General features: G+C 43.5%; 1 protein-coding gene across 1 annotated transcript in view; it reads left to right on the top strand.

Moving 5' to 3' along the window:
* Nucleotides 1-2388: 2388 nt before the first annotated feature.
* RSF1 (remodeling and spacing factor 1) overlaps nucleotides 2389-23826 on the top strand; it is an 89344-nt gene continuing 67906 nt past the window's right edge. Inside the window, exons 1-2 of the mRNA XM_077451369.1 lie at nucleotides 2389-2806; nucleotides 19440-19531. Coding sequence (XP_077307495.1) covers nucleotides 2563-2806; nucleotides 19440-19531 — 336 coding nt within the window. The 5' untranslated portion in view covers nucleotides 2389-2562. The remainder of the gene's footprint in view (nucleotides 2807-19439; nucleotides 19532-23826) is intronic.

Below are 23826 nucleotides of genomic sequence, written 5' to 3'. Positions count from 1 at the left end.
TTTCGTTTTGTTTTCTACTGAATTCGAAAAATCGGTCGCATTCGAAAATATTTCAACCAAATTCGAAAATATTTCTACCGGATTCGAAATGATTTCAACATGATTCGAAATTATTTCAAATGCATTGGAAACTATTTCAACTGGATTCGAAAATATTTTGCGACCCGACTTTAGGGCCATGTATCTCGGGGTCACTTGGTGCTAGAAACCCCAAATTTGGAGATGTTGTAGTGCTAGTTCTATTGTGTTTGCATACCAAATTTGGTGTTTTTAGCTATAAGTGACTATGCTATGAGGGTATTTAAGTTGCGGACGTCACGTGGTGCGGTGTTCCGGTCCAGGAGGATGTACTGACTTCATGGTCCTGGTCCTCCTGACCAGCCCTCAGCAAGGCTATGGCCTGGGGTGCGGATCCACCTGATGTTGTTGTCTCGGGGCTGGCTAGCCCGAGGCAAGGAAACTAAAGGAGAATTCTGAGGTGTTTGGGTGCCATCTCCAGTTTGGGAGAGACCCAGGGACTTCACGCTATCCAGGGGAGGACTCTTCAGAAGAAGGCCACGTACGGGTTGGTTTCTTAGTAAGAGCCTGGAAGGGCTGAAGTACCCAAGAGAATCCGATCTCGTGGATATCGCCAAGCAGGCTGAAAGATCCCGGTATCACACGAGTGTTCTTCAAGTTTAGTTTCCTACGTTTTCTACAACAACGTCTGTGGCAGAGACTTGTTCCTGAGTAAAGCACCTTGCTGGCTGCTAGGCCTTGTGAGAGAGGGACTGTCCAACTTGGGTGAACATCCAGCTGCGAATGGCTATTCTCTGAATGCAGTCAAAGTAAACAAGTTCTTCAATATTGACTTTGACACTAATGCCGTGTACACGCGATCGGAATTCTTGTCGGAAAAAGCTCTGATGGTTTTCCCAACGGAATTCGGCTCAAACTGTCTTGCCTACACACGGTCACATCAAATTCCAATCATTTATAACGCGGTGACGTACAACACGTATGACGTGACTAGAAAAAGAAAGTTCAATAGCCAGTAGCCAATAGCTTCCGTCTCGTAGTTGAATCTGAGCATGCGTGATTTTTAGCGTGTCGGAATTGCATACACATGATCGGAATTACCGATAGAAAGTTTTTCCGTCTGGAAAATTGAGAACATGCTATCAATTTTTGGCTTGTGGAAATTTGGACAGCTAAATTCCGATGGAGTATACACACGGTCGCATTTTCCAATGAAAAGCTCTCATCTGTCTTTTTCTGGCCGGAATTCCGATCGTGTGTACGCGGCATTAGAGTACCTGAACTTCCTTTCCAACCCTCTGATCCCAATTTAAGTGACTGTTCATTGCCTATGTTTTGCAAATAAAATCCATTCAAGTGGATCTGTTGTCAGTCTCTCGAGTTACTGGGCCTTCTACCACGGGACATCCCTAGACGTGAAGTGAGGAGAGCAGAAGGTAATGGTAAGCCCAAATCTAACCAGCAGCAACTTCGGGGGTTAGTACTACATATATATATATATATATATATATATATATATATATATATATATATATATATATATATAAAAAAATTTTGAAAGTATGCCATCCCTCCGAGCTTGTGCAGCAAAGACCCTGCATATGTAAGTCGCGCCCGCAAGCATAAACAGTGTTCACACCACACATGTGAGGTATCGCCGCGATCGTTAGAGTGAGAGCAATAATTCTAGCCCTAGATCTCTCCTCTGTAACTTAAAACATGTATAAAAAAAAATGTAAAGTGTCGTCTGTGGAGATTTTTAAGTATCGTAGTTTGTCGCCATTCCATGAGTGTGTGCAATTTTAGAGCGCGGCGTGTTGGGTATCTATGTACTCGGCGTGTTATCCTCCTTCTGGTCTTCAAGTGGTTAAAGTGGGGTGATTGTTTTGTATACTAATCTAGCAGTGTGGGAGGAGTTTGGCTAATATGGAGGAACCAATCAGAGGACTGATCCGCGCTGACAACCCCTCCCCATCAGCTCTCTCCTATACGTCTAGGTCTTGCTGTAGACTTGAGCTGTAGCGACCGTTACGCTTTGGTACGTCCCCCCTGCGGCTTCCCTATTGGCTGACGTCAGTCGTGCCACACCCCCCTCAGCGAGCTCGTGCGGGAGGCGCGAGAGACGCGTGCTTTAAACACAATTAGGAGGCGCTGGTGTCCGCGCTCCGCCGCCCGTCACCGAGATGAATGGAGCGGCGGGGGGAGGGGGGGCTCCGTGACAGCCCCGTACCGCCCTAACCCGTACCGGAGTGACCCATAAAGTTCATTGATAGTTAAAAAAAAACAAAAAACGTGTCTCTCTTTGTTGTGTTGAGTACAATGATGAGGAGGGGGAGTGGCCTTAGAGAGGAAGGGGCGGGGTCGCACGGCCCGTGCCCCGGTGCATTGTGGGACATGGTGGGCTCCAGTCGGGAGGCGGTGTAGCTCGCCCCGGAGAATTTCGGCCTTGTTATTCCTCATCCCGAGCCCCGGTCCTCCTTCCACCCCGAGCCCTACCACCGCGCGAAACCCCGCCCCCACCCCGCACACCGAGCCCGTGCTGCTATGAAGGGGGAGCGCGCACCCTCCTCCCCGCGGGACCGCGCTCCGCCTCCAAACTCCAAGATGGCGGAGGCTGGAGAGGAGGCTCCGGCTCCCCCGGTGGTCGGTCCTGCGGGCCCCGGGAAAGCAGGATCGTGTCCGGACTACGCCGTCCTCTGCTCCTTCCTGGAGAGGTACGGAGCCGCCCTGGACCTGCCCGAGATCACCTTCCCCGAGCTGGAGGAGGCCCTGGAGGAGACCACCGCAGGTGAGACACCACCGGGGGGAGGAGGAGGAGGACGACCGGACACCACCGGGGGGAGGAGGACGACCGGACACCACCGGGGGGAAGGAGGAGGAGGAGAACCGGACATCACGGGGGGGCGGACATCAGGGGGCGGTTGAACCGTCCCCCACTGGTGGGGAGGAGGACCGGACACCGGGATGTATGTTTGAGAGAAACACCGAGGTCATATTATCCCACCCCCCTCCATATCATCACTACTCCTATCATCCCCATCATTATCCATGTTATCCCTATCATTACTACCCATATCATCATCTCCATCCTACTTATATCCTCATCCCTACTGTTGATACCCATATCATTCTCATTATTCCCATAATTACAATTACTACTCACATCCTCATCCTCTCTATCGCTACTCATTTATTCATTATACTTACAATCATTACCAATATCATCACCCCTATCATCCAAATCAATATCATCCCTATCCTCACCATCATCACTACCCATATAATCCTCATCCCTTCTGTGACTACTTTATATCACCATCAGTACCGTCTCCATCCCTATCAGTACGGTCTTCATCCCCATCCTGACCATCACCATCGGTACCTTCTACATTCCCTATCCTGACCATTACCATCAGTGCCTTCTCCATCCCCGTCCTGACCATCAGTGCCTTCTCCATCCCCGTCCTGACCATCAGTGCCTTCTCCATCCCCGTCCTGACCATCAGTGCCTTCTCCATCCCCGTCCTGACCATCAGTGCCTTCTCCATCCCCGTCCTGACCATCAGTGCCTTCTCCATCCCCGTCCTGACCATCAGTGCCTTCTCCATCCCCGTCCTGACCATCAGTGCCTTCTCCATCCCCGTCCTGACCATCAGTGCCTTCTCCATCCCCGTCCTGACCATCAGTAGCGTCTCAATCACCATCGGTAGCGTCTCCATCCCCATCCTGACCATCAGTAGCTTCTCCATCCCCGTCCTGACCATCACCATCACTACCTTCTCCATCACCATCACTACCTTCTCCATCACCATCACTACCTTCTCCATCACCATCACTACCTTCTCCATCACCATCACTACCTTCTCCATCACTACCTTCTCCATCCCCATCCTGACCATCACCATCAGTACTTTCTCCATCCTGACCATCAGTACCTTCTCCGTCCTCATCCTGACCATCAGTACCTTCTCCGTCCTCATCCTGACCATCAGTACCTTCTCCGTCCTCATCCTGACCATCAGTACCTTCTCCGTCCTCATCCTGACCATCAGTACCTTCTCCGTCCTCATCCTGACCATCAGTACCTTCTCCGTCCTCATCCTGACCATCAGTACCTTCTCCGTCCTCATCCTGACCATCAGTACCTTCTCCGTCCTCATCCTAACCATCAGTACCTTCTCCGTCCTCATCCTGACCATCAGTACCTTCTCCGTCCTCATCCTGACCATCAGTACCTTCTCCGTCCTCATCCTGACCATCAGTACCTTCTCCGTCCTCATCCTGACCATCAGTACCTTCTCCGTCCTCATCCTGACCATCAGTACCTTCTCCGTCCTCATCCTGACCATCAGTACCTTCTCCGTCCTCATCCTGACCATCAGTACCTTCTCCGTCCTCATCCTGACCATCAGTACCTTCTCCGTCCTCATCCTGACCATCAGTACCTTCTCCGTCCTCATCCTGACCATCAGTACCTTCTCCGTCCTCATCCTGACCATCAGTACCTTCTCCGTCCCCATGCTGACCATCAGTACCTTCTCCATCCTCATCAGCAGCTTCTCCGTCCCCATGCTGACCATCGCCATCAGCAGCTTCTCCGTCCCCATGCTGACCATCGCCATCAGCAGCTTCTCCGTCCCCATGCTGACCATCGCCATCAGCAGCTTCTCCGTCCCCATGCTGACCATCGCCATCAGCAGCTTCTCCGTCCCCATGCTGAACATCGCCATCAGCAGCTTCTCCGTCCCCATCCCGACCATCGCCATCAGCAGCTTCTCCGTCCCCATCCCGACCATCGCCATCAGCAGCTTCTCCGTCCCCATCCCGACCATCACCATCAGCAGCTTCTCCGTCCCCATCCCGACCATCACCATCAGTAGCTTCTCCGTCCCCATCGGTACTTTCTCCATCACCATCAGTAGCTTCTCCGTCCCCATCGGTACTTTCTCCATCACCATCCTGACCATCAGTAGCTTGACTATCCCGATCATCACCATCAGTAGCTTGTCTATCCTGACCATCAGTAGATTGTCCATCCCAACCATCACCATCAGTACCTTCTCCATCACCATCAATGCCCTTTCCATCAATGCCTTTTCCATTCAGACCATCGCTTCCCACACCTCCTCCATCTCTGTCCTGACCATCATAGTCAGCCGTACTCTCTCCATTCCCTATCACTGTCCATACATCCCGACCACCACAGCTATTAATTCCTCTAACCTCAAATTATTATTGCCCTTATCTCTTCCATCCTTCACAACCATCCTTTTCTTGGCCGTGTCAGCCTCCTCTGTCCCCCAACCAATGTTATCATGGCCACTGCTGTTCTGACCATCATCTCTATCCTGACCCTTCACCAGCATCATCATCCTGAAGCATACATTACTTTGACTACCTTCACCCATACATCCTTTCTCCCATGACTGCCATCACCCTAGTACTGCCTGTACCCCCTGACATCTGGTTGGTGGTGGGTCGAAGCACTCGCTGCATTTCTTGTTAAGTAGAAGAGATCTCCACCAGACAACCCAGCACCTTCAAGCTATGTCACCCATTAAAAAAGACAAATTCTCATCTTATACTTTTCTGTATGTTGTAGCAGAGAGTGCATTTATATCTTTGCTTAATCAGCCAATTAGAAGTCTTTATTTTTTAATTATAAATAATGATAGAATTTGAAATGTGGTTGTCATGAGATTTTTTTTTCAAAGTAAATTTCTCTGCAAGTCCTCACCCTGGTGTACACTTTGTCCAAAACTGTAATGGTTGTAATAATACTTGCTGTGATTTCAGTCTGGGCCAGTTTTTATAACTGGGTGTCATGGGGGGGTAAACTGGTATTAAACTCCAAACTATTCCCAGAAGTCACAGCTGCTGACCTCAGTGCTTACCTCGTCTGCTTCTTCTTTACTTTTCAGACTTTATTCACGTTCTTCTTTGATTAGCAGAAAAAGATAAAATATGCAGGTGCATCTTGCAAAATTAAAAATATTTTCAAAAAGTTATTTTATTTCGTTAATTAAATTCAAAAAGTGAAACTCGTATATTTTCTATAGATGCTTCACACAGAGTGTGATGTCCATGTACAGTATAGTATGCACTCAATACTTGGTCGGGGCTCCTTTTGCATGAATTACTGCATCAATGCGGCGTGGCATGGAGGTGATCACCCTGTGGTATGGCTGAGGTGTTATGGAAGCCCAGGTTGCTTTGATAGGGGCCTTCAGCTTGTCTGCGTTGTTGGGTCTGGGGTGTCTCATCTTCCTCTTGACATTACCCCACAGATTCTCTATGGCAGTGGTCATCAACCCTGTCCTCAGGACCCACTAACAGGCCCGGTTTTATGTATTACCTTGGGGAGATACAGACTAAAATACTACAATCACTGAGCAGAAAATGAAAATATCACCTGTGTTGGATTTCACTTATCTTGCAAACCTGGCCTGTTAGTGGCCCCTGAGGACAGGGTTGATGGCCACTGCTCTATAGGGTTTAGGTCAGGCGAATTTACTGGTCAATCCAAGCACAGTGATACCATGATCATTAAACCAGGTATTGGTTCTTTTGGCAGTGTGGGCAGGTGCCAAGTCCTGCTGGAAAATGAAATCAGCGTCTCCTTAAAGCTGGTCAGCTGAAGTAGGCATGAAGTGCTCTAAAATTTCCTGGTAGAGGGCTGCTCTGACTCCGGACTTGATAAAACACGGTGGACCAAAACCAGCAGATGACATGGCCCCCCAAATCATCACTGACTGTGGAAACTTCACACTGGACCTCATCCAACTTGGTTTCTGTGCCTCTTCACTCTTCCTCCGGACTCCAGGACCTTGATTTCCAAATGAAATGCAACATTTTCCACAGTCCGTGTCATGATGACTATACACTAGATTACCAAAAGTATTGGGACATCTGCCTTTACATGCACATGAACTTCAATGGCATTCCAGTCTTAGTCCGTAGGGTTCAATATTGAGTTGGTTCACACTTTGAAGCTGTAACAGCTTAAACTCTTCTGGGAAGGCCGTCCACAAGGTTTAGGAGTGTGTCTATGGGAATGTTTGACCATTCTTCCAGAAGAGCATTTGTGAAGTCAGGAACTTATTTTGGACTAGAAGGCCTGGCTCACAATCTCCGCTCTAATTCATCCCAAAGGTGCTCTATCAGCTTGAGGTCAGGAGTCTGTGCTGTCCAGTTCTCCCCCCCCCCAAACTCGCTCATCCATGTCTTTATGGACCTTGCTTTGTGCACTGGTGTGCAGTCATGTTGGAACAGGAAGGGGCCATCCCCAAACTCTTCCCACAAAGTTGAAAGTTTGAAATTGTCCAAAATGTCTTGGTATGATGATGCCTTTTCCCTTCACTGGAACTAGGTGGCCAAGCCCAACACCTGAAAAAATTGTTTGAGAGAGCGTGAAGTTCCACTTTAAATCCTCCGGTTCTAAAATTATTATTTTTTTTCTTTAAATTGAAGTGTATTTTTCCCCAAAAAATGCTTTGAAAGACCGCTGGGCAAATACAGTGTGACATAAAATATTGCAGCAATTGCCATTTTATTCCCTAGGGTCTCTGCTAGAATATATGTAATGTTTGGGGGTTCCAAGTATTTTTTGCTAGAAAATTATTGATTTTACCTAAAACAAGTGCCAGAAAAAGATTTAGACTTTAAGTGGCTAAACTTCCTGCATTTTAGTTGTTTAAAAACTTGGCAGACTGCCTGGATTTTTTTTCTTTACACACAGAAGTTTCCCTTTCATCTAAGTGCTCATGCACACGGACGTTTTAAAAAACTGGCTGCAAAGCTAGCTCCGACACCTGGAAAAATCGGCGTTAAAAACGTGATTTTTACCGCGTTTTGAATTGGCGTTTTTGCACGTTTTTTTTAGCGTTAAGTAGAGTTTTTTTAAAGAAACGCATCTCTTGGCTATAGCACTCAGAAAACAAAGAAAATATGTTTGTGCGCGTTTTTGCACGTTTTTCCACGATTCGAATTTTTACAGCTCTAGCTCCGCGCCACGGAACGCACTGGTCCTGGGTTTTTTTTTTTTTTACAGCTTAAAAACGCCTATGCCATTTGCAGCTCAAAAACGCCTAGGTGGGCATGAAGCCATAGACTAACGTGGACAGGCGTTTTTAAGCTGCAAAAAACGCTCAAAAAATCGGCTGTAAAAACGTCCATGTGCATGAGGCCCAAGAAGGAAGAGTTAGTTACAATGTTTCATTTTAAAAACTTGTCAGACTGCCTGGATGTTTTCTTTTGACAGCTGAGTGAGCAGATAAGTCTCTCCACTTATATGAAAGAATCAACTCTGCAATAGAGATCTCATCAGAGGGGTTGAATGGAGATTAGAGCTGCACAATTAATAGTAAAGTGTTTCACAATTCTTTCTATGCAAAGAATTCTCTCTGATCTTCTGAAACCACAGCCCTCAAAAGAAAGGAAGGAGAAAAACTGGGCAGTCTGCCAAGAATCAAAATATTCTTTATCAGTTGAACTTAAGTATAAACATTGTAACAATTTGTCAATGGAATAGACTTTGTGTGTAAGTGAAAAAAGTTTAACCACTTAAATACTAAACCTTTTTTTGACATTTGTTGGTTTCAAGTTAAAATCATTTTTTTAAATTTTTTGTTAGAAAGTTACTTCGAACACACACACACTTTTTAGTAGAGACACCCTAGAGCAGTGATGACAAACCTTGGCACCCCAGATATTTTGGAACTACATTTCCCATGATGCTCACGCACTCTGCAGTGTAGCTGTGCATCATGGGAAATGTAGTTCCAAAACATCTGGGGTGCCAAGGTTCGCCATCACTGCCCTAGAGAATAAAATGGTGGTTCTTGCAATATTTTATGTCACATGTATTTGCGTAGCGATCTTTTAAATGCAGTTTAAAAAAAAAAAAAAATTTACTTTACTGGTTAGTTTTTTTTTGTAATTCAATAAAGTTATCCCATTTTTTTTTTTTCCCCTGTATAATGTGAAAGATTTTATGTTGCGAGAATCGTGATTTTTTTTTATTCGAAGCAAAAAGATTGTGATTCTCATTTTGGCCAGAATCGTGCAGCTCTAATCGAGATCACAATTTTTTAACAATTAATTGTGCAGCTCTACAGTGAATAGAAAGCTTTTTTTCATGCCTTTTTTTTTTTAGAGAACTCTTTGCATTCTTTGACAAAAACAAAGCATTCTCTGAATGGCGTGACCATGAAGACCAGGGCGAAGACTGTAGTAGCAGTGACTACTAGAGGTCGACTGATATGGGTTTTTCTCTGGCCGATGCCGATATTTAGAAATCATGGCGGCCGATAGCCGATATATGATGCCGATTTTTTTGGGCCGATATGTTAGGCCGATTTTTATTTTATTTACTTATTTATTTTTTTCCTTTTTTATTTATTATTATTATTATTTTTTTAATCCCCCTTGATCTAACACACCTTTCCCACTGGGGCGTTTTTCAGGCGCTTTTGGGCTAAAAATAGTGCCTGTAAAGTGCCTGCAAAATGGCTCCCCTGCAGTCAGTGTGAAAGACAGAGTGCTTTCACACCGAGGCGATGCGCTGGCAGGATCTTAAAAAAAAGTCCTGCAAGCAGCATGTTTGGAGTGGTGTATACCGCTCCTCCACCACTCCTGCCCATTGATATGAATGGGCACCACTGCCGAAGCACATGCAATGCGGTTTGGCAGCAGTGCTTCATGGGCGCATTTAACCTCTTCCTTGGCCGCTAGCTGGGTTATATGTGCCCCACTAGCAGCCAAATAGCACCGCTAAAATGATGGTAAAGAGCCGCTAAAACTTGCGTTTTACCATCAACGCCTGCCCGCTCCAGTGTGAAAGCAGTCTTCATAAGTGATACAGAAAATTTCTTACATTTAAACATTTATTAAACAAAACAAACCTCCAATCAGTTTACTTGTATGTATGATTTAGATAAAAAAAAAAAAAACCTATGTATTAAATAAAGACAGGTAGTCAAAACTTTTGGACGAAAAAAAAAAAAATGGGCTAACTTTACTGTTTTTATTTTATTTTTAAATAGTGTATTTTTTCCCCAAAAAAATGCATTTGAAAGACCTCTGTGCAAATGCCGTGTGACATAAAATATTGCAACAACCGCTATTTTATTCCCTAGGATCTCTGCTAAAAAAATATATATAATTTTTTGGGGGGGGTCTAAGTGATTTTCTGGCAGAAAATACAGGATTTTTACTTGTAAGCAACAAGTGTCAGAAAAGATTTAGTCTTTAAATGGTTAAACTGAGAACTTCTACACACAGAGATGACTTCATTCATTGAAGTGTAAACATTGTATCATTTAGTTCTTTTCTTGGCAGTCTGCCCAGAGTGGAGGAAAGTGTTGCTATGACGACTTAGGCAACTCACACTGACTTCTATACAGAAGTCATTTCAAAGTCCCGCTGTAGTTCTAAATCGGCTTTTTATCAGCACAATCGGCCGATGCCGATTATTTCAAAAACGGCAAATATCGGCCGATATATTGGTCGACCTCTAGTGACTACTACACTAAATTCCAGTTTCCAAAGGGATCCCACAGGTACGCACTATGCATACTTACTTGGGTCCAAACTACACCAATGTAACTACCGTATTTATCGGCGTATAACACGTACCCCAAGTTTAGGAGGGAATTTTGTGGAAAAAACTTTTAGGAGGGAAATTTTAAGGAAAAAAAACTTACATTTAAATGCCCATCAATGCAGCCTTATCAGTGTCCATCTGAACCCTCGTCAGCGTCATTTGCAGCCTTGTCATGCAGCCTGTCCTCATTGCAGCCTTGTCATGCAGCCGGTCCTCATTGCAGCCTTGTCATGCAGCCGGTCCTCATTGCAGCCTTGTCATGCAGCCGGTCCTCATTGCAGCCTTGTCATGCAGCCGGTCCTCATTGCAGCCTTGTCATGCAGCCGGTCCTCATTGCAGCCTTGTCATGCAGCCGGTCCTCATTGCAGCCTTGTCATGCAGCCGGTCCTCATTGCAGCCTTGTCATGCAGCCGGTCCTCATTGCAGCCGGTCCTCATTGCAGCCGGTCCTCATTGCAGCCGGTCCTCATTGCAGCCGGTCCTCATTGCAGCCGGTCCTCATTGCAGCCGGTCCTCATTGCAGCCGGTCCTCATTGCAGCCGGTCCTCATTGCAGCCTTGTCATGCAGCCTGTCCTCATTGCAGCCTTGTCATGCAGCCTGTCCTCATTGCAGCCTTGTCATGCAGCCTGTCCTCATTGCAGCCTTGTCATGCAGCCTGTCCTCATTGCAGCCTTGTCATGCAGCTTGTCCTCATTGCAGCCTTGTCATGCAGCCTGTCCTCATTGCAGCCTTGTCATGCAGCCTGTCCTCATTGCAGCCTTGTCATGCAGCCTGTCCTCATTGCAGCCTTGTCATGCAGCCGGTCCTCATTGCAGCCTTGTCATGCAGCCGGTCCTCATTGCAGCCTTGTCATGCAGCCGGTCCTCATTGCAGCCTTGTCATGCAGCCGGTCCTCATTGCAGCCTTGTCATGCAGCCGGTCCTCATTGCAGCCTTGTCATGCAGCCGGTCCTCATTGCAGCCTTGTCATGCAGCCGGTCCTCATTGCAGCCTTGTCATGCAGCCGGTCCTCATTGCAGCCTTGTCATGCAGCCGGTCCTCATTGCAGCCGGTCCTCATTGCAGCCGGTCCTCATTGCAGCCGGTCCTCATTGCAGCCGGTCCTCATTGCAGCCGGTCCTCATTGCAGCCGGTCCTCATTGCAGCCGGTCCTCATTGCAGCCGGTCCTCATTGCAGCCGGTCCTCATTGCAGCCGGTCCTCATTGCAGCCTTGTCATGCAGCCTGTCCTCATTGCAGCCTTGTCATGCAGCCTGTCCTCATTGCAGCCTTGTCATGCAGCCTGTCCTCATTGCAGCCTTGTCATGCAGCCTGTCCTCATTGCAGCCTTGTCATGCAGCCTGTCCTCATTGCAGCCTTGTCATGCAGCCTGTCCTCATTGCAGCCTTGTCATGCAGCCTGTCCTCATTGCAGCCTTGTCATGCAGCCTGTCCTCATTGCAGCCTTGTCATGCAGCCGGTCCTCATTGCAGCCTTGTCATGCAGCCGGTCCTCATTGCAGCCTTGTCATGCAGCCGGTCCTCATTGCAGCCTTGTCATGCAGCCGGTCCTCATTGCAGCCTTGTCATGCAGCTTGTCCGTCTTAGTGCATTGTCCGCTTATGTTTTTAAAAATGGCGCCGCCGAGATGTCCCGTGTATCTCGGCGGCACCCGGAAGTTCTTGGCGGCTTTCGGCCGCTCTCTGACCTTCTCGGCGGCTTTCGGCCGCTCTCGGAGGCTTTCGGCCGCTCTCGGACCTCGAAAGCAGCCGAGAAGGTCCGAGAGCGGCCGAAAGCCGCCGCGAGAAGGGCTCTGGGCGGCTTTCAGCAAAAAGCAAAAAAAAGTCCCTGACTCTGTCCAAAAACGCATTGGCTGAAAAAAAAAAAAAAATCACAGAAGTGAACGTGTCCCATAGGATACCATGTTACATGAACTGTAGTGCGTTTCTTCTAAAAGCCCCCAAAAACGCATAGGTGTGAAGCAGGCCTTAGTAAAGGAAATGGGTTGTTTGGAGCTTTGAGATCTTTAACCCTTCATAATAGTAAAATCAAATCTCCTTATGTCAAATTTTAGATCTTATATTCATATGCTTGTTCAGGTGAGGAAGGCAAAGTATTGGAGTGAAAGGATAAACATGACAGCCAGAAAACTAACATTTTTTTAAATGTTCCTGGTGGGGCCATTCAATGTCAATGACATCCTGTTGCATTGTGGGTAAACTGCAGTCCTAAAAAAAAAGAAAAAAAGAGTAATATATTTTTTTTTTCCCCCTTCCATTGTTGTACAGTGTCTGGAAAAAGTATTCGTACCCCTTTGATATTTTCCACATTTTGTCTTGTTACAATCCAAAACATCAATTTTATTCCATTGGCTCCCGCTGCGGTCAATCAAATCCACTCTGGGGCTGAGTCATACATTCGGCGGCTATGGACGGCGAATGCTCGACTCGCCCGCAAGGTAACCCCCTCCTGAGAGCGCTTCTCCTAGGGGGGTTATCTGATGTGGGGAGGAGCTGCGAGAGCCGCCGAGGGACCCCAGAAGAGCAGGACCCGGACCACTCTGAGCAAAACAAGCTGCACAGTGGAGGTCAGTATGATATGTTTGTTTTTTTTTTTTTTTTTTTTAAACCGTTAAAATCACTTCAACCACTTAAAGACTAAACCTTTTTCTGGCACTTGCTGCTTACAAGTAAAAATCATCAACATTTATTGCTAGAAAATTACTTGGAACCCCCAAATATATATATATATATATATATATATATATATATATATATATATATATATATATATATATATATATATATATTTTTATTTTAGCAGAAACCCTAGAGAATTAAATGGTGATTGTTGTGATGTTTTATGTTGCACTGTATTTGCACAGCGCTCTTTCAAGCACAGTTTTATTTAGATTTTTTTTTTTTTTTTTTTAATGCGCTTCTTAATGAATAAAAAAAAAAAAAAAAAAACGTAAAATTAGCCCAATTTTTTTTTTTTTGTATAATGTGAAAGATTATGTTACGCCGCGAGAATCGTGATTTGTTTTTATTCTGAGCAAAAAAAAAAACGTGATTCTCATTTTTTGCCAAAATCGTGCAGCTCTTTGATGGACCAACACAAAGTGGTACATAATTGTGAAGTGGAAGGAAAATTATAAAGGGTTTTCAATTTTTTTTTTTTTTTTAACAAATATGTGAAAAGTGTGGGGTACATTTGTATGGCGCCCCCCGGAGTCAATACTTTGTAGAACCGCCTTTCACTGCAATTACAGCTGCAAGTCTTTTTTTGGGATGTCTCTACCAGCTTTGCACATCTAGAGATTTTTTTTTTTTCCCAAAATATCTCAAGCTCTGTCAGATTGGATGGAGAGCGTCTGTGAACAGCAATTTTCAAGTCTTGTCACAGATTCTCAATTGGGTTTATAATGGCCCAGCCACAGTCCAGAACTAACACATGAATATGCTTTGATCTAAACCATTCCATTGTAGCTCTGGCTGGATGTTTCGGGTCGTTGTCCTCCTGGAAGGTGAACCTCCGCCCCAGTCTCAAGTCTTTTGCAGACGCTAACAGGTTTTCTTCTAAGATTGTCCTGTATTTGGCTCCATCCATCTTCTCATAAACTCTGACCAGCTTCCCTGTCCTTGCTGAAGAAAAGCATCCCCACAACATGATGCTGCCACCACCATGTTTCACAGTGGGGATGGGATGGTGTGTTCAGAGTGATGTGCAGTGTTAGTTTTCCACCACACATACGGTAGAGTTTTGCTTTTAGGCCAAAAAGTTACATTTTGATCTCATCTGACCAGAGCACCTTCTTCCACATGTTTGCTGTGTCCCCCACATGGCTTCTCACAGACTGCAAACAGGACTTCTTATGGATTTCTTCCAACAATGTCTTTCTTCTTGCCACTCTTCTTGCCAAACTTTTTTCACTTACACACACTCTATTCCAATGAGATATATACCCCAAGGCTCTGTCCTTGGGCGCCTCCTATTCTCTCTCTGTACATTTTCCCTGGGCCAGTTGATAACCTCCCATGGCTTCCAATGCCACCTCTACGCCGATAACACCCAGATCTATCTCTCCACTCCTCAACTCGTCCCCCTCGATCCTGTATCCTCCTAGTACCTCCTTGTCTGTGATGTAAGTGGTCTTCCTGTTAATCTATTAAATGTTGCCCACATGTAGAGAGGAAAGAAACTCCATAGTGTGATACCGTTCAAATATTTATTAGTAATACTGTTGGGTACTCACATTTTAATAAAAATCATTCAAGCAAAAATTTTTAAAATCAGGAAGCCGGAGCGATCTGCGCTTTACGTCTCGAAAGCGGAAGTCATGCAATAATGCTGTTAATCCCGCCCTACACGTTTCGTCGCTGGGACATCACCTGCAACAACGCTACATTTACCATAAGCGCTGGAGTCAAATCTTGTGAGCCTGTGTTTCTGCTAAGCAGAATAGCGGATCTGTCTTCCTACAGTACGAGCACCTCCCCCCCCCCACCCCCACAGTGAATAAGCACTCCCTAGAAACACATTTGACCCTTTGATCGTCCCTGATGTTAACCCCTTTTCTGCCAGTGTCCTTAATACAGTGGCATTTATTTGATTTATTTTTTTAGCAATTTTCACTGTATTAGTGGCAATAAGTTTCTGATTTTTCTGCTGCAATATCCCAGTCCCCCTATAAATTGCTGATCGCCGCCATTGCTAGTTTAAAAAAAAAAAAAAAAAATCCTTAAATCTATCCCATAGTTTGTAGACGCTATAACTTTTGCGCAAACCAATCAATATATACGCTTCTTGTGATTTTTTTTTTTTTTTTTTTACCAAGATATATAGCAGAATACATATCGGCCTAAATCGATTAAGAAAATGTGGTGGGTTTTTTTTTTTTTTATTGGATGTGTTTTATAGCAGAAAGTACAATATTTTTTTATTTGTCAAACTTTTTGTTTTATGACACACAAAATTTAAAACTGCAGAGGTAATCAAATGCCACCAAAAGAAAGGTGTGTGTGTGTGGGGGGGGGGGGGGGGGGGGGGCTTTGGCTACAGTGTCGCACGACCGTGCAATCCTCAGTTAAAGTAATGCAGTGCCGTATTGCAAAACATGGCCTGGTCATAAAGGTGGGGGGGGGGGGTAAATCTTCCATGCCATCTTCTCTTATAAATTGGTGGAACTTTTACATTATTTACGGATCAATTAACACTCTATTTTTATGTTGTGTATTAGAGCGGCACGATTCTGGCTAAAATGAGAATTACGTTTTTTTTTTTTTTTTTTTGCTTAGAAGATAGATCACGATTCTCATAGTTTAACATCATCTTTCACATTAAAACAAAAAAAATAAAAAATGGTCTAACTTTACTGTTTTCGTCATTTATTTTATTTTTATTTATTGAAGTGTATTTTTCCCAAAAAATTGCGTTTGAAAGACCGCTGAGCAAATACAGTGTGACATAAAATATTGCAGCAATTGACATTTTATTCCCTAGGGTCTGTGCTAAAATATATGTAATGTTTGGAGGTTCCAAATAATTTTCCAGCAAATAATATTGATTTTAGCTTAAGAAACAAGTGTCAGAAAAAGATTGACTTTTAAGTGGTGCGGCTCTCTTGTGTATATACTCGTTTGCTTTAACCTCGGTTGGATATGCATAGATTTTTTATTTTTTTTTCCAATGAATTATCAATATACGTAGTATTATTATCCTCCCTATGATTATTTCAGATTTTTGATGCTCAAAGTGGTACAATTTGTTTTGCGTGGAAATTTTGGCGTTTTTTATTTATATTGTAGGCCTGTAAATTCTTATGCCCCGTACACACGTTCCGATTATCGGACCACAAAAGTCGCTTTCGGACAGATCGTTCGATAATCTGATCGTTTAGTACGCAGCTTTCGACAGCCGATCACGACAGTCCGTCCAACTAAATCCGAAGGAACAAACAGGAAAACTTTGGTCGGATGACAGCCCATCGTACGACAGTCGTGTAGTCAGTACAGTATGCGTCCGATAAAAGTCATTAGACAAACACCACGCATGATCGGAAACATGAAAATAAACCAGAAGGACACACAGGTCACACGTTTTTGACATCATTTAAAATACGTAGCTACGCACGACGGAAGATTTTTCCAGAATCGTACGACAAAAGTCTTACACACATTTTGCACTGTTGTATTCAATCTTAGTTGTATACAACAAAATGTGAACGATCGGTCTTACGATAATCGGAACGTGTGTACGGGGCATTAGTAATAATTGGCTTAAATCTGTCCAAACAAAAGTCTAGTAGACAGCCCAGGTATGATAAAGTTTGAAACGCAAAATCATAAATTATTACAATATAATAATAATAATAATAATAATAATAATAATAATAAAAATTATTCAATAATGTAATCAAAAACACAGAAATCTGCTCAGTTGCGGAATTGTCTGTGCCATTACTTTCAGTGTTTGAATTTCCCCACAAATCACAATCGCTCAATTCTGCAAGTGATTGTAATTTATCATCGCTGTTTTCTAGTTGGTCTAAAATCACTTTCGATGTAAAAGGACAGTTTTTGGTTGCTATGGACAATCTCCAGGTTCCAGGCAGAAAGAAAAGTGTGTGTGTGTGTGTGTGTGTGTGTGTGTGTGTGTGTATATGTTGGGGCTGGGGAAAAAAATCGATTTAAATCTTGAATTGAGTTGAGAGGTCAAATCGATTAAAAATCTCAGCAAATCGATTTATTTTTTTTGATTTTTATTTTATTTTTTTCACCAGGACCGATGCTGACACGGCGCCGGTCCTGAGGTGCTGCGGCAGGAGTTTTTAGGCGAGGCCACGGCTTCGGGATCGGTGCCGTGTCCATCAAAAAAATAAATTAAAAAATTTGAATCGTGAATAGTTTAAAAAAGAAACTTGATTCACGATTCAAATTTATTTTATTTTTTGTGAAAATTGCCCAGCTCTAGTGTGTGTGTGTGTGTGTGTGTGCGCGCGCGCGCGCATGCCTTATAATATAAGACGACATGCAGGGCACTGGACAAAGCACTAGGGACAAAAGGGATGGGAAATAATTTGATAAAGTAATATTACAGTGTACTGTATATATTGGGTGTTTCACTTTTTGAATTTGGCGCCGCTATCCGGGTGTCGCAGGGAACGGAGCCCGGCGATATGAAAAATCGAGCGGAGGACACAGCGAGAGGACATCGCAGGATCCTGGGGGCAAGGTAAGTAACTGTACCCAGGATACTGCGATGTGATCCCAAGTGTAGCTCGGGGGGGTTTACCACTTTTGGTACTGAAAATCCAACCCGAGCCACACTCGGGATTACCGCCATGGAGGTTAATTGCATTATGCTTTTGACACCTTTTGGAAGATCTATCCATTGATCTTGTATACACATGGTTACAATGGTCCAAGCTGGATCGATATAAACTACGTATAACAGGGCTCAAAAAAATTCCTTAACCACTAGCCAGGCCTTAGGGCTTACTCGCCACCAGTTGCCCCACCCAAACCCTTCCATGCCCTGCCCTAATTCCGCCCCTAAACATGCCCTCATACACAATCTCATTAAATGACACTTGCATTTTTGTTAATATATTTGTAACCTAATTCTGCATAAAACATCAGTGCATCCTCACCAGTTCCCATCAGTGCAGCCTGACCTGTACCCATCAATGCCCATCAGTATTGAAAGAACTGAAATCCAGTAAATGGAAGGGGATGGGTAGGGGAGAGCTAGATGATGGTCGACATCCTTCAGCCTGACTTGCCACAGCTTCTAGGTGTGACCAGCTTACAGTGTGCAGTGAAATCAGAGGAAGCCGTTTCTGTACAATAGGGTACGACTGTGCAAGACTGAAGGGAAGGAATAGGGTACAACTGGGCAAGACTGAAGGAATAGGGTACAACTGGGCAAGACTGAAGGAATAGGGTACAACTGGGCAAGACTGAAGGAATAGGGTACAACTGGGCAAGACTGAAGGAATAGGGTACAACTGTGCAAGACTGAAGGGAAGGAATAGGGTACAACTGTGCAAGACTGAAGGGAAGGAATAGGGTACAACTGTGCAAGACTGAAGGGAAGGAATAGGCTACAGCTGGGCAAGACTGAAGGGAAGGAATAGGCTACAGCTGGGCAAGACTGAAGGGAAGGAATAGGCTACGACTGTGCAAGACTGAAGGGAAGGAATAGGGTACGACTGTGCAAGACTGAAGGGAAGGAATAGGGTACGACTGTGCAAGACTGAAGGGAAGGAATAGGGTACAACTGGGCAAGACTGAAGGGAAGGAATAGGGTACAACTGGGCAAGACTGAAGGGAAGGGATAGGCTACAACTGGGCAAGACTGAAGGGAAGGGATAGGCTACAACTGGGCAAGACTGAAGGGAAGGGATAGGCTACAACTGGGCAAGACTGAAGGGAAGGGATAGGCTACAACTGGGCAAGACTGAAGGGAAGGGATAGGCTACAACTGGGCAAGACTGAAGGGAAGGGATAGGCTACAACTGGGCAAGACTGAAGGGAAGGGATAGGCTACAACTGTGCAAGACTGAAGGGAAGGGATAGGCTACAACTGGGCAAGACTGAAGGGAAGGGATAGGCTACAACTGGGCAAGACTGAAGGGAAGGGATAGGCTACAACTGGGCAAGACTGAAGGGAAGGGATAGGCTACAACTGGGCAAGACTGAAGGGAAGGAATGGGGTACAACTGGGCAAGCCTGAAGAGAAGGCTGTTGGCCTGGTGGAGAGTTTGTTGGATTGTGTTGTGTATGGCGTTGGGTCGGACTTTTCATTGTCCAGAGGAATCATTATTTGCTTGTCTCTTTCCAGTGTCCAGAGTCCTGGTTGAACTTCATCTGAAATTGATGCGGAAGATCGGGAAGTCCGTCACTTTTGACAGATGGGAGAAATATCTGATCAAGGTACTATACAAATAAAATTGTCATATTCTCCTTTCATTATGTTGTAATATTTTATTTATTTTTTTATAAGTACGTTTTTGAAATTCATTTAAGCGTTTTTACGCATTTCATTTCCAGATAAACATTTTTCTTTACTGGTAACACGTACAGGGCATCTGGAAATTATTCACAGTGCTTCACTTTTTCCACATTTTATGTTGCAGCCTTATTCCAAAATGGATTAAATTCATTATTTTCCTCCAAAATTCTGCCAACAATACCCCATAATGACAACGTGACAAGAAGTTGTGAAATCTTTGCAAGGGGAGGTGAGCAAGAACCTGATGGTCACTCTGACAGAGCTCCAGTGGAGAGAGAAGAACAACAGACGTTTGTTTGAAATCTTTGCAAATTTGTTAAAAATAAAAACCAAAAACAATCCCATGTACATCATAAGTATTCACTGTCTTTGCCATGACACTCAAAATTTTAGCTCAGGTGCCTCCTGTTTCCACTGATCGTCCTTGAGATGTTTCTACAACTTGATTGGAGTCAATCTTTGGTCAATTCAGTTGGTTGGGCATGATTTGGAAAGGCAAACACCTATCTATATAAGGTCCCTCAGTTAACAGTGCATGTCGGAGCACAAACCAAGCCATGAAGTTCAAGGAATTGTCTGTAGACCTCCGAGACAGGTTTTTATGGAGGCACAGATCTGGAAAGGGTATAGAAACATTTCTGCAGCTTTGAAGGTCCCAATGAGCACAGTGACCTCCATGATCTGTAAATGGAAGAAGTTTGCAACCACCAGGACTCTTCCTAGAGCAGACTGCCTGGCCAAACTTAGCGATCAGGGGAAAAGGGCCTTAGGAAGGTGACCAAGAACCTGATGGTCCCTCTGACAGAGCTCCAGCATTTCTCTGAGGAGACCGGAGAACATTCCAGAAGAACAACCATCACTGCAGCACTTCACAATCAGGCATGTATGGAAGAGTGGCCAGATGGAAGCCACTTCACAGTAGCGGCATATGACAGCCAGCATGGAGTTTGACAAAAGGCACCTGAAGGACTCTCCGACCATGAGAAACAAAATTCTCTGGTCTGATGAAACAAAGATTGAACTCTTTGCCCCAAATGGCAAGCATCATGTCTGGAGGAAACCGGGCACTGCTCATCACATGGCTAATACCATCCCTATAGTGAAGCATGGTGGTGGCAGCATCATGCTGTGAGGATGTTTTTCAGTGGCAGGAAGACATCCTTGATGAAAACATGCTCCAAAAGCGCTCAGGACCTTCAGACTGGGGCGAAGGTTCATCTTCCAACAGGACACTGACCCTAAGTACAAGATAACAAGAGTGGCAATGGGATAACTCTGTGAATGTCCTTGAGTAGCCCAGCACAGACTTGAAGCCGATAGAGATCTGAAAATGGCTGTGCACCGACACTCCCCGTCCAACCTGATGGAGCTTGAGAGAAACTGACCAAAAATAGGAGTGCCAAGCTTGTAGCATCATACTTAGAAAGTGTTGAGCAAAGTGTGATACTTACGGTATGTGTATGGGTCTGTTTTTTTTTTTTTTTTTTTTTTTAATAAATTTGCAAAGACTTGAAACAGACTTCTTTCACGTTGTCATTATGGGGTGGTGTTTGTAGAATGTTGAGGAAAATAATGAATTTAATTCATTTTGGTATAAGGCTGCAACATAACAAAACGAAATGGTGGAAATGCAAATATATTCTGTTTTTCAGCAGGTCTGCTATGTAGGATTTACATTTTTGAACTGAATATGTCACGAATCCTAAGCGGAGGCTCACTTATAATTCATCATAAAACTCTGTAGGTTTGAGAAGCAAAAAAATATGAATGTCCACTTCAACTCCTGAAGATTTTACCCCTTTTATGACCAGGCCATTTTTTGCTATTCAGCATTGCACTACGCTGACAATTGCGCGGTTATGCAACGCTGTACAAAATTTATATACCCCCCCCCCCCCCCACAAATAGAGCTTTGTTTTGGTGGCATTTGATCACCTGCATTATTATTATTTTTTGTGTGCTATAAAGCAAAAAATAAAAAAAAAAATAAATAAAAAAAAGAGTTCTACTTTCTGTTTATAAAACATATCCAATAAACAAAAATAGAAATCAAATTTATTCATACGTTTTTGGCTAAAATGTTCTCGGTTAAAAAAAAATAAAAAAAATGCCAGCATAGACACTACTATTCATGATAAAAATTGCAGATTGCCACCATTACTAATAATAAAAAAAAATTAAGTGACAAATCTATCCCTTATTTTGTAGCCACAATATCTTTTGCGCAAACCAATCACTATGCTTATTGCAATTTATTTTTTGCTTTAAAAAAAATAAATAAATCTGTGTATATATAGTGTGTGTGTGTGTGTGTGTGTGTGTATATAGATATATATTGGGATATTTATTATAGTAAAAAATATAGCTTTTATTTATTTTTTGTTTATGGTGGCACAAAAAAACGCAGAGTTGATCAAATGCCACCAAAAGTGAATTTTGTTTGGGTACAATGTCGCACAACCGTGCAATTTTCAGTTAAAGCAACGCAGTGCCGCATCGCAAAAAATTGCCTGGTCATTAAGTGGCATAATTTTCCCGGGGCTGAAGTGGTTAAAATTCTCTGTTGTGAATAGGTCATAAATGGCAGGAAACCAATAATAATAAAATAAAAATACACTTTTATAACAACGGAACTCCTTCTTTTGATGATTGTGTAAACCTAGTGCTAGATTGCTTATATCGTGCTTTAGGCCGGGTTCACACCGCTGCGATGCACTAATCTGCCCCGTGTGAAAGGAGTGAGTGCCCTACAGTGCCACTACAGTGTTTATCATTGCACATCAGTGCCAGTGGATCCTCATCAGTGCCTGACAAAGTTGTAAAAATGTGTAAAAAAAAAAAAAAAATGCGTAACAACAAGTTTTTTTTTTTTCTTTCCACATTTTGAAAACACTTGTGGGAAAAAATGACATGTTCAAAAGACTCATTATGCCTCGTAGATTATACATTGGAGTGTTTTTGCTTTCCAAAATGGGGTAATTTTTGGGGCCTTTCCATTGCCCTGGTGCTCCAGGGCCTTCAAGTTTGAAATCGGTAGTCAAGAAATTAGAGGTGTCATTTATGTCCCTAGAACACATGATGGGTGTTGGATCTTGGATGTTGGGCCTCTGTATGTGGCCAGGCTGTGTAAGCCTTACACATGTAGTATCGCCATACTCGGGAGAAGGAGCAGAATATATTTTGGGGTGTAGTTGTAAATATGCGTTGTGTGAGAAATAATATATATATTCTTAACTTTGCTAAAAGTTGTGTTAAAAAAAAATTCAACTTAAAAAAAAACCTCACCATGCCTCTTACTAAATACCCTGGACTGTCTACTGTCCAAAAAAGGGGGTCATTTGGGGGGGGGGGGGGGTATTTTATACTTTCCTGGCTTGTTAGGGTCTTGAGACCTTGAGAAATGTAAGTGCCCAGTAGGCAAGTGGTTAAAGTGGGACATGTTGGGGTATCTATTTGCTCAGAGTAACGTCTTTTATATTTAACCAAAAAATTGGGTATATATTGTGTGTTTTTTATTTTTTTATGGAAATAAAATAAAAATAAAATAAATTGATGAAAGTTTATTTTTTTTTCTCTCCCAAAAATTGCATTTTGAAAAACTACTGTGCAAATACCCTGTGAAATAAAAAAAAATTGCAATGAACACCATTTTAATCTATAAGGTCTCTAATATTATTTATTAATCACTTCAGCCCCGGACCATTTTGCTGGTCAAAGACCACTATAAACAAAAAAGTGACAATTTTGAAAAAAAAAAAAAAACGCGTTATTTTTTACTTTGTTATAATATCCCCCAAAAATATATATATAAAAATTTTCTTCCCCTCAGTTTAGGCCGATACGTATTCTTCTACATATTTTTGGTAAAAAATCGCAATAAGCGATTGGTTTGCGCAAAAGTTATAGCGTTTACAAAATGGGTTAGTTTTATGGTATTTTTATAAATTTTTTTTTTTTTTTTTTTTTTTTTTTACTAGTAATGGCGGCGATCAGCGATTTTAAATATTTTTTTTGTGACTGCGACATTGTGGCGGACACATCAGACATTTTTGACACATTTTTGGACCATTGTCATTTATACAGCAATCACTGCTATATAAATGCAGTGATTCCTGTGTAAATGACGGTGGCAGTGTAGAGGTTAAGTGTTCCTAGGGGGGTGTTACTAACTGTTGGGGGGCTGGGCTTTAATTTAGTGAACACTGATCTCTGCTCC

The sequence above is a fragment of the Lithobates pipiens genome, unplaced genomic scaffold (genome assembly GCF_037356315.1).
Source record: "Lithobates pipiens isolate NorthernLeopardFrog02 unplaced genomic scaffold, aLitPip1_a1.2 Scaffold_23, whole genome shotgun sequence".
In the NCBI taxonomy this organism is placed as follows: Eukaryota; Metazoa; Chordata; class Amphibia; order Anura; family Ranidae; genus Lithobates; species Lithobates pipiens.
Note: the sequence above shows the minus strand (reverse complement) of the source record. Positions and strands in the feature narration are given on the sequence as shown.